The sequence below is a fragment of the Xenopus laevis genome, chromosome 8S (genome assembly GCF_017654675.1).
Source record: "Xenopus laevis strain J_2021 chromosome 8S, Xenopus_laevis_v10.1, whole genome shotgun sequence".
Classification (NCBI taxonomy): Eukaryota; Metazoa; Chordata; class Amphibia; order Anura; family Pipidae; genus Xenopus; species Xenopus laevis.
The window spans coordinates 6657290-6668652 of record NC_054386.1 but is presented as its reverse complement, the minus strand read 5'-3'; the positions used below and the strand labels follow the sequence as shown (position 1 = coordinate 6668652).

The 11363-nt window shown below is 40.0% G+C and overlaps 1 protein-coding gene across 1 annotated transcript in view; it reads left to right on the top strand.

The window, feature by feature from the left end:
• Positions 1-6: 6 nt before the first annotated feature.
• exoc5.S (exocyst complex component 5 S homeolog) overlaps positions 7-11363 on the top strand; it is a 31824-nt gene continuing 20467 nt past the window's right edge. Inside the window, exons 1-4 of the mRNA XM_018232271.2 lie at positions 7-255; positions 3783-3877; positions 8024-8171; positions 9334-9528. Of these exons, the coding sequence (XP_018087760.1) occupies positions 229-255; positions 3783-3877; positions 8024-8171; positions 9334-9528 (465 nt within the window). The 5' untranslated portion in view covers positions 7-228. The remainder of the gene's footprint in view (positions 256-3782; positions 3878-8023; positions 8172-9333; positions 9529-11363) is intronic.

Here is an 11363-nt window from a genome sequence, read left to right as displayed (position 1 = left end):
GCGACAGAAAGCTTCAGCAGCTGGAAGCGCGTCACTTCCGGAATCTGTCACTGTGTATCTTTACTTCCGGTACTGCCCCTACTGACAATGGCCGCTACCTGATTCCATCCCAAAGGCCGGAGTGATACATGGCTTCGCCTCTGGTTGATACCTAGAAGCAGTGCTGTGTGACTGAGCTGGAGTGAACTGCCCTTGTCGTCTGTAGAATCAGTGCTCGTCTCGCTCAGTATGGCGGCTACAGCGGAACTCTTTGAGGTGGGTCTCTTTATTTTTGCCCCAGGATATGCTGCTAAAATACGCGGAAGAACATATGATGGGCAGTTTTGTTCCACTCTAGACAAAGCGTTGAGCAGAGTTGCTTCACTTCAGCTTTACTTCCAAAAGCCAAGCGTTTTCTTGGCCAGCTCCTCACCTTTCCAAACGCTGCTGTGAAGCAATGGAGCCTCATATACACAAACACAAAGGCAGGCTTTGCCGGATCTCATTTTCAAAATCAGCTACAAAACCAGCCAAGAGTCACTTCAAAAGTAGCCCAAAAATAGCACAATATGTGCAGTGAAAAAAAATATAATTAATTTATGCGAAAATATGCATTTTTCCAATTTTCACTGATTTGCAAATTTTCAGTGAAGTAAAACGGGACAGATCCGCCCGTCACCAGGGGCGTAACGACAGAGGGGGGCCCTGGAGGTATAGGGGCCCCATAAGCATTTAATGCACATAACATTTCAATAAATATTGGTAAAACAGGTCAGATATATTGGTGGCCAGCAGATTTTTGCCGCAAAATTGTATGAAATTGAGGAAAGTCACCGGAGAATGCTTAAGAGTGACAGGAGACTGGGATACACAGGCCAAAATCTGGCAACTCCTGACTTCTACACAAGTCAGTCCCATTGCATGATGGGTATTGTAGTCTTACATTAAACTTGGCAGTCGGCAAATTGTTAAACAAAAACTACATTACCCAGCATGCATTGGGAGACGCAGGCTCGGCACATAAGGGCAGGAAACAACTTTGGCTAATGCCCAAAAAGTAGCCCAAATCCGTACTTTGGCTAGTTTGTACTTTCAAAACCTGCCTGGGCTTTAAATTAGTAGCTCAATTTTGCCCGAAAACCACCATCTCTGATATACACACACAAGCAGGGTTGCCAGATCTAATTTTCAAAACCAGCCCAAAACTAGCGGAGAGGCACTTCATAATTAGCCTAAAAATAGCACAGTATGTGCAGCGAAAAAAAAAGTCAAAAAAATTTATTAATTTATGTGAAAATACCCCTTTTTCAAATTTTGACTGTTTAACAAATTTTTCCATGAAACAAAATGAGACAGATACAAATAGGCCAAAATTGGGACTTAACCCCCAAAGACTCCTGCTGCTGGGTAATGCAATATAAAAAATGGGACAGATTCGCCCATCACCAGGGGAGTAACTACAGAGGGGGGAGGAGGTATAAGGCCCTAAATTCAAATACAATTTCAATAAATATTGGTAAAACAGGTCAAACTCTAGGCATTTTGGTGGCCAGCAGATTTCTGCCCCAAAATTGTCTGAATTTGAGAAAAGGCACCAGAAAACGGGAGAATGCTTAAGAGTAGGGACACACCGAATCTAGGATTCTGCCTTTTTCAGCAGGATTTGGCCAAATCCTTTTGCCCGGCTGAACTGAATCCTAATTTGCATATGCAAAACAAAAAAGTAATAAATGTTTTCCTCTTCCCACCCCTATTTTGCATATGCAAATTCAAATTTAGTTCACTATTCTGCCCAATCTTTTGCGAAGGGGTTTGACCGAATCCAAAATACTTGAGAGAGAGCCCACAACCTGGTAACTCCTGATTTCTACACAGCTCGGTCCCATTGCATGCTGGGTATTGTAGTCTTATATTAAACTTGGCAGCATTACCCAGCATGCATTGGGAGACACAGGCTTGACACATTAGGGCAACAAAAAACTTTGGCTGGTTTCCAAAGTACAAACCAGCCAAAGGCCCAAAAAGTGGACCAAACCGTACCTTGGCTAGTTTGTACTTTCAAAACCCGCCTGGGCTATAAATTAGTAGCCCAATTTGGCCAAACATCCTTATTGTGCAACACACGCTGGAAAATGATTATGGCAACCAAAACTAGGGCCCCACAAATAGGCCTCATCCTAAATCCATATAGAGTTCTTGGCTGTTGTGCACAGAGGTCATAGGTACATTTAAAACCTCAATCTGTTTCCCAAACATTCCATTATGTTTCTATTTACATTCTGCTGACTCCAGCGCAAAGGGGAGGTAAACCCAAACATTAGTCAGCCTTGCTATGCCTTACTATTCTCTGTTGTATTGGTACAAGGAAAGTCCGAATTTATGTGGCTGAGAATAGAAAGGGTCTGATAATTACAGCTTCCAGCTTCGGTTCTATTTGCAAATAACTTTAAAACCAGTGAAACTTTGTAATTAATGTCCACTGGAAAGTAGAGTTTCTTTCAGTAGGCAAGATTTGCTATTTGGTGTTATGTCCCCTTTAAGAAGGTTATGTTGACATATTCACTGATCTATAAGTAAGAAAGTTCCATAATGTGGATTAAGAAAAAACTTTATTTTGACCCTATCCCTTTTTAACAAATTGGGAAAGCCATTTTCCTGAGCGCACATATCTATGTGCATGGGCTGCTACTAAACTCAAGTATATAAAACTCTTAAGTTCCGTTCATATAATGATAACCTCCTTAATAGTATAAATCACTCACCCTATGGATTTTTTGACCTGTGTGTCTATACCCCCCAGGTCTCATGCTCATGGGTTTGCAGAAACTTTGCCAGCACTTGTATCTTGAAAAAGAAAGAGCACTCACCAAATAAAGTAGAGTGGCCCAAGTGCATCACCCCGAACCCATAGCTGGAGGTGAAGTGCAATGAAGGAAAAAGACTAGCAAGCACTCCGTATGCCACATGAATAAAACGCCACTTTATTTCAGCAGTTTAAAAACATTTACTTCCTAAAGGATGTAAATCCCTTTATTGGACCAACAATGATCTTCTCTGGTCTAGAGTCCAGAGCATAACCAATTTTTGAGACCTGCAACCCGTAGCCCACGACCCCAACCTGCAACTCGCAGCCCACGACCCAACCAGCAACTCGCAGCCCACGACCCCAACCAACAACTCGCAGCCCACGACCCCAACCAGCAACTCGCAGCCCACAACCCCAACCAACAACTCGCAGCCCACGGCCCCAACCAGCAACTCGCAGCCCACGACCCCAACCCGCAGCCCACGACCCCAACCCACAGCCCACGACCCCATCCAGCAACCCGCAGCCCACGACCCCATCCAACAGCCCACGACCCCATCCAGCAACCCGCAGCCCAAGACCACAACCAGCTGCCCACGACCCGAACCACAACCCATATATTTACCCACTTGGATCCACTGCCTTATCCACAACCCGATCCGCAACCCGCTGACCACCATTAAACAGGAAGTGCTGTTACTGCAAACCGGAAGTGACTTCATCAAAAGTGGGCGGAGACAGAAAAAACGTTTAGTTCCCATTAATTTAATAATTAGCTATTGCTAATCTCTTTAAATATTAAAGCATCCATATTATTATTATTCTTACAGTGCATATACAGGTGAGTGACACTTGCAATCAGTAATTTAAATTAGAATTATTAAATCAATTATTATTGAGGGTCAACTTCTGGCATGCCCCCTTTAAATAACTCTCTGCTGGTTTAATTTTTTATTTTTTAATATGCTTATGTTGAGCATTTGTTTTGGGGTTTTAGGAGCCATTTGTTGCAGATGAATATATTGAGCGACTGGCATGGAGAACACCAGGAGGAGGATCAAGAGGAGGAGTGGAATCATTTGATCCTGAAAGGTAAAACTGGCAAAAAAACTGCATAAATTACTGATCATTATTTAATATTTAAACATTTATTATGATGGTTATAGGTCCAGAGCACCTGAGTATTTTTCATAGCAGTGGAGCATAAAAAATATTTACCCCTTCCCACCCCTAATTTGCATATGCAAATTAGGGGTTGGATTCGGTTCGGTATTCGGCCAAATCTTTCACTAAGGATTCAGGGGTTTGGCCGAATCCAAAATAGTGGATTCGGTGCATCCCTACCAATAAGCCTCCCATGCATGCCATGCCTAAAAGACCTTGTGTCATATCAATGATCAAGAATTTACCCAATCCTACTTCATACCTCCCAACTGTCCCATTTTTCATGGGACAGTCTTGATTTTGACAGCTCAACCCTCAGTCCCAGATTGTTACTGAAATGTCCCGACTTTCTCTTTGATCCCCTGCACTTAACAGCCAGAAAAATATACAAAGTTTCTAAGACTTAATTGGCTTTTGGCAGAGAAAAAGCCCAGAATATGTGGCAGGTGCACTTAGATACATTTGTTACAATTTAAGATAAGCAAAGAAACAATTGTAACAATTTAAGATAAGCTGGTATCTTGTGGAAACTGTGACTTGCTGCTTAAAGGGCAATTCACATTCATTAGTAAGCTGTAATAACAAATAGAAACCACAGAAATGTGTTCAAAGTTTCTAGTAACCTGCCAAATTTGATAACATGGACATGGTAATTAGGGGTGTGGCCATAGAATGGCTGTGGTCTCTTATAAAATGTTGTTATGTATGCTACCTGATAACGCTGGGAAAAAGTATTTTGCATAATTTAAGTCTTTAAGCTTCTTGGGCCACGGTTGAGTTGCTAAAATTATTGCTTTGTTGCTCTGACTCTTCAAAGCACAGCAATCTGAGAATTACTGAGTAAGAGACCATCTATGAATATAAGGCTGCATATGCTCAACGGGGAACTGCAGGGCTATTTGTTTTTTTCGTTGCTCATTTTTATTAGATAAAGAGTTTAATGCCTTTCTTTTTATATATATAAGGTCTATGGCACATTAAGGGGCACATTTACCTAGAGTTGAATATCGAGGGTTAATTAACCCTCGATATTCAACTGCCGAATTGAAATCCTTCGACTTCGAACATCGAAGTCGAAGGATTTAGCGCAATTCGTTCGATCAAATGATTATCCTTCGATCAGAAAAACCTTGTAAAGCCTATGGGGACCTTCCCCATAGGCTAACATTGGCCTTGGTAGGTTTTAGGTGGCGAACTAGGGGGTCGAAGTTTTTTTTAAAGACACAGTACTTCGATTATTGAATGGTCGAATATTCTAACGATTTTTAGTTTGAATCGTTCGATTTCAAAGGTCGAAGTAGACAATTCGATGGTCGAAGTAGCCAAAAAAACATTCGAAATTTGAACTATTTTTCCTCTATTTTCTTCTATTCCTTCACTCGAGCTTAGTGAATGGGCCCCTAAAGGTGTGCATTTTGGCATATTGCATTACTGTTATTAGAACTGAAATTGAGAACAGAAATAGTCTGACCAGTGGAGAGACCACAAGCTTAAGGGCATGGCAGAAGAGTAATGAGCTATTAAAGGCAGCCGCATCATAACCCTGAATACTTGTGCAGGCATGAAGTAGCTTACTGTTTATTCCCCCGGGCAGTGTCTGTGTATGTTCTGAGTTCTACCTACAGTAACTGTTTCTCTAGCTGCTTAAAGGAACAGTAACACCAACAATTTAAAGTAATGAAAATATCATGTAGTGTTGCTCTGCACTGGTAAAACTGTTCAGAAACACTACTATAGTTCATTTAAGCAAACTGCTGTGAAGCAATAGCGGAAATTGAAAAAAGTCTATATGGTACAGCTTAAATAGTGGATAACGGATAACACCATTATGTTCGACAGAGCTTATCTGCTGTGTAACCTGAGCCTTTTCTCCTTTGAATGTCTGCCCCCATTGCTACACAGCAGCTTATTTATATAAACTATAGTAGTGTTTCTGAAGCAAACACATCAGTTTTAGTAGTGCAGGGCAACACTGCATTATATTTTTATTACTTTAAAACACTTTCATTTTTTGATGTTACTGTTCCTTTAATAGTCTACTGTGCCATATTTTCTTGCTTTGCCTTGCTAGTATAAATCCAATCACTATTTAGCCTTCCCTTTCTTTAAACTTTGGTTTATGGTTTTTTTCTACACTGTGATAACTGTAACCCATGGCAACCAATCAGATTGCTGCATTCATTGTTCTACTTGCAGCTGGCTTTAAAAAGCTAAGCACTGATTGGTTGCTATAGGTAACTGTCCATGGGCAAATTTGCCCACTGTTGATGAATGAGCCCCACAGTGTCATGTATTGCTGAGTCCACTGTGTGTATGTTAGTTTATGGACTTACAAAGCTGTGTCTAAAATAAGTGGTTGCAACACCTGGAGAGCCTACCTAAATCTCCAGCATCTAGGCGACTTGAACCAAATGGAATCATTGATATTACCATGATTATTTTGATGATTGTGATTCTGTACATTTCTAGTAGCAGATTAAATCAGGTCAGTTACATAAGTTTGTTTTTTTTGCCATGTTAAGAAACTTTTCATGTGCCTTGTTCCATTGTTGCTTTATTTCTCTAATAAAACCTTTGTATTTTGATGACACATCCATAATGGTTACTACGTATAACTCGATAAATACAGTAAATTCAGTAAATATGTAGTTCCGAAACGTGTCCCTAACTTTCATCTGTGTGCAGCAGCAGCATTGTTTTAGTCTCAATTTCATGTTACTATCAATAGCACAGAGCATAACTAATTTAGTTCAGTCTGGTGTAGGAAATAGCTACTAGCTTTGGTTGTAAACTGAAATACACAATGCAGTCCTTGTAGAGAGCAAGAGACTTGTTTAGCACTTTTGTATTCATGATGGGCATGGTGGTGGGATTTATACTTACACTGTGTGACAGAAGGGATATATTTTCTCAGTATAGTGCATGAGTAATCCTTCCAGCTGGAAATTTTCCCAGGATAGACTCCAAGTGATCCTGGTTTAAACTATGAGCGTATTGTTGCATCCAGAAAAGGAAAAGTAAAACACTGCTTTGCAAAAGTATTCACCCCACCCCTTGGGTTTTTACCCATTTTGTCACATTCCAACTTGTTTTCCCATGACAGTATCCCTTTAAATTAAATTTTTTTTCAAAACGCTCCAGTTAATAGTGCTAATCAAGCAGACTTCTGCACTGAAATCCAATTCTCAAAAGAGCAAATAGATTTTTTTATATTAAATTTTGAAATCTGACATGGGGCTAGACATGTTGTCAGTTTCCCAGCTGCCCCAGTCATGTGACTTGTGCCTTCACTTTAGGATGGAACTTTCAACTTTCTGGCAGGCTGTTATCTCTCCTACTTAATGTAACTGAAGGAGTCTCAGTGGGACTTGGCTTTTACTATTGAGTGTTGTTCTTAGATCTACCAGGCAGCTGTTATCTTGTGTTAGGGAGCTGCTATCTGGTTACCTTCCCATTGTTCTTTTGTTTGGCTGCTGGGGGGAAAGGGAGGGGGTGATATCACTCCAACTTGCAGTACAGCAGTAAAGAGTGATTGAAGTTTATCAGAGCACAAGTCACATGACTTGGGCAGCTGGGAAATTGACTATGTCTAGCCCCATGTCAAAATAAAATGTAAAAAAATCTGTTTGCTCTTCTGAGAAACGGATTTCAGTGCAGAATTCTGCTGAAACAGCACTATTAAATGAAAAAATCTATTTCCCATGACAGTATTCCTTTAACATGCATAGTACATCTACACAGTAGATAACAGAAAAGCTCTGAAGAATCCATTGTTTACTAACCTCTTCATTTATCTCCCTTTTCGGCTTTGAATGGCTGCCCCCATAGCTACATAGCAGCTTTACATCAACTATAGTAGAGTTTCTCAAGCAAACACACTAGAATTTATTATTGTACTGACCCCTGTTTATTTTATTAATGTATTGTTCTACTGTACAGTAGATAATAATTGATATACAAATTATTACTAACATGAATTTTTAGAATGCCAACATATTGCGTAGCGCTGAATGTTAATAAAACCATTTGGCCTATTTTTCTATAACAACTTTGTTTTGTATTGATCTTTTATAGATTATTAGAACAGTTTGTTAATCATATTGACGAACTTAAGTTAGTGGATGAACGAATTCAAAGGAGAGTGGAGAAATTAGAGCATCAGTGCCAGAAAGAAGCAAAGGAGTTTGCCAAGAAAGTGCAAGAGCTACAGAAGAGTAACCAGGTAACTGGGGAGGGCAGTCTTACAATACATTTTAAAATATTACAGGTATGGGATCCATTATCTAAATTGAATAAAAAGGACTTATGTTGAAATTACATTCTGCCTATTGTTTGAATTAAAAAAATAAATAAATAAAAGATAAATTAGAAAAAACATATATATATATATATATATATATATATATATATATATATATATATATATATATATATATATATATATATATATATATATATATATATATATATATATATATATATATATATATATACATACACACACACACTAATTTTATCTCATCCCCCTCTTTCTTTATAAACATGGCAGTTTGGTCAGAACTTCCTATCTACCTTTAAACAAACAGACCCTTATCGAAGCAGCAGAATTTGAGCAGCTAACTATAAGGACAGCGACAGATTCGGGGGGACGTCAGATTCGAGGAGATTAGTCGCCCGGCGACAAATCTCCTCTCCTTCGGGGCGACTAATCTCCCCGACCTGTCTTCCCCTGCCCTCCCGTCGGCTAGAATGTAAATCAGCGGCGGGGTGGCACTCGGAGGGCTTCGTTTTCCGAATGTCGCCCAAAGTTGTTTCACGAGAAAACTTCGGGCCACTTCGGAAAACGAAACGCTCAGAGTGCCATCCTGGCGGTGATTTACATTCTAGCTGGCGGGAGGCAGTTCAGGGAGATTAGTCGCCCCAAAAAAGAGGAGATTTGTCGCCGGACGACTAATCTCCCCGAATCTGACCGTGTTTTTGTGCCTTAAGGGTTGTGGCACATGGGGAGATTAGTCACGCAGCGACAAATGCCTTCCCACTGGCAAAAATGCAGAGTCTCTCTGGTTTGTTTTACCAATGTGTTATGACTTTGTAGATGTGCTTTTTCTGTCTAGTACACATCACCATTGTTTTAGAGTCCCATTCTTCATCATATAGACATACAACTATACTGTACATGTTAGCGTGCCATCTATACAGTTAGCTTAAATGGCTTAATATATGCTTTATTCATTTCTGGTATATGTGCCTTTTTATTAGGCTACTGTGGCTATTCCAGTGGCTGTATAACTTTATAAGAAATATATATAGCATTTCAGGAATAGTGGTGATAATCCTTAGCATTTGCAACTTCTAAATATATATATTTTTAAAATATTTTCCAGGTAGCTTTCCAGCATTTTCAAGAACTTGATGAACACATCAGTTATGTGGCAACTAAGGTGTGTCACCTTGGTGACCAGCTTGAGGGGGTAAACACTCCCAGGCAACGCGCTGTGGAGGCTCAGAAACTGATGACGTATTTTAATGAGTTTCTAGATGGTGAACTGCGCTCCGATGTTTTTAACAACCCTGAAAAGGTAAGAGCTGTCAGCAGGGCATTAAATGATTCCAAGATATAAGCAGCATTGCCCTAATTACAGGCTGTTGCCATGACTTATTGTGATCACACTTGCAGCAGTTGAAAGTCTGACTCATTAAGGTTTAATTGCTCACAGATGTAATTTAACAATATTACCCTGCCGAGTGCTGATAAAGCATTTATTTTATTTGTCTCATTCTGTTTTTATGGTTGTGTGTGTGTTCTAGAAATCACAGTTAATTATATCTGTTATTAGCCTTGGTGTTGAGCTGGCATTATAGGACCAGTAACATTATATTTTTTAAAAAATTCGTATACAACGAAAAAAAACGCACAAAGACAAATGAAACATTGAAATCGCTTAGTCTTTATTAAGAAATAACTTACCGAAACTTGTACTCCTCTTCAGAAAAGGCAGCAGGGTGACGATCCATGGTGCGGTGCTCAATTTATCCACCCTGGCTATCTCCTATAAGGAAGGCAAGGAGGAGAAATTGAGTGCCGCACGATGGATCGCCGGCTCGCCTTTTCTGAAGAGGAGCGCAAGTGGAGTTTCAGTAGGTTATTTCTTAATAAAGAAGTAGCGATTTCAAAGTTTCAGTTTTTAGTGGGGAAAAAAACAAATTTTTCTGGATTTATTATACCCTGAAGATGGAAAAAGTGTGATTCCGAAAATCCGTCGTCTCAGACCTCTACTCTAGGTTGCATATAAGTCAATGGGAGAAGTCCCAAAGATATTTTCACCTGCGCTGGATTTCGCGCAATAATCCGAAGATTTTGTGGTTTTCGGGTGGAAGATCCGAAAAATTTGTACAAATGAAAGTGTATTAATAAATAAGGAGAAAAAAATGTGGATTTGGTTGGAATTCTTTTCAGAAACTTTTGAGATAAATTTGGACTTTGCTAGATGTGCCTCTTAGAGTACAGAGAAATGTGCTTCTTGTTATACTACTAATACTCTGTTTGTTGCTTTACTTCTTGTGTACTGGTTGTCAAAGGGGAATAATGTTCCAGATTTGTGTTTTTGTATTTCCCATATGCTGAATACTATTGTCTGTAGCTTTATCTATAGCAGGTTCCCGGGAACTGAAAGCTGTGGATGAGAATTTGGGGCTTCTTGAAAAGTAATGGAAAGATTGCAGTAAACTCTTATGTTCACAGTAATTTAATATATCTGTAACCTTGCTAGGCTGGGGGGGCTTTGCCAATGTAAATGGGGCTTGCTTCAGGAAACTCTAAATACCCCATGTCTAATTTAACAGAGTAGTTTAGCAACAACCACCCAAATTAAGCGCCCATATCAGTGATGTGCGGTCGAGAAGAACTCGCCCAGAACCCAACCCTAACCCGTCCGCACCCGACTTCCGTCTTCCTTTTATAGACCCGTGCCGACCCATAAAAGGTGCAGGTGGGCGCCTATAAAACTGGAAGTGGGAAACTGGCAATTTAAATGGGGATCGAGGTGGGCCGGTCCCGCAGGTATCGGGCCGGCACGCTACCCCAAATGACAAAACCCTAAAAATGAATGGTTAAAAATGACATATTTTATATAATGAACGTTTGCACCAGCCTAACGTTTCAGCTTCTCAATAGCAACAATGATCCAGGATTTAAAACTTGTCACAGGGGGTCACCATCTTGGACACTCGCATGCTGAGTGGGCTCTGAGCAGCTGTTGAGAAGCTAAGCTTAGGGGTTGTTGCAAATTATCCAGCAGAAAATGAGGTTGGTCTGTAATATAAGCTGATGCTACAGGGTTGATTATTAAATTCTGATGCTAATTGCACTGGTTTCTGTGCTGCCATGTAGTAATTATCTGTATTAATTACTAAT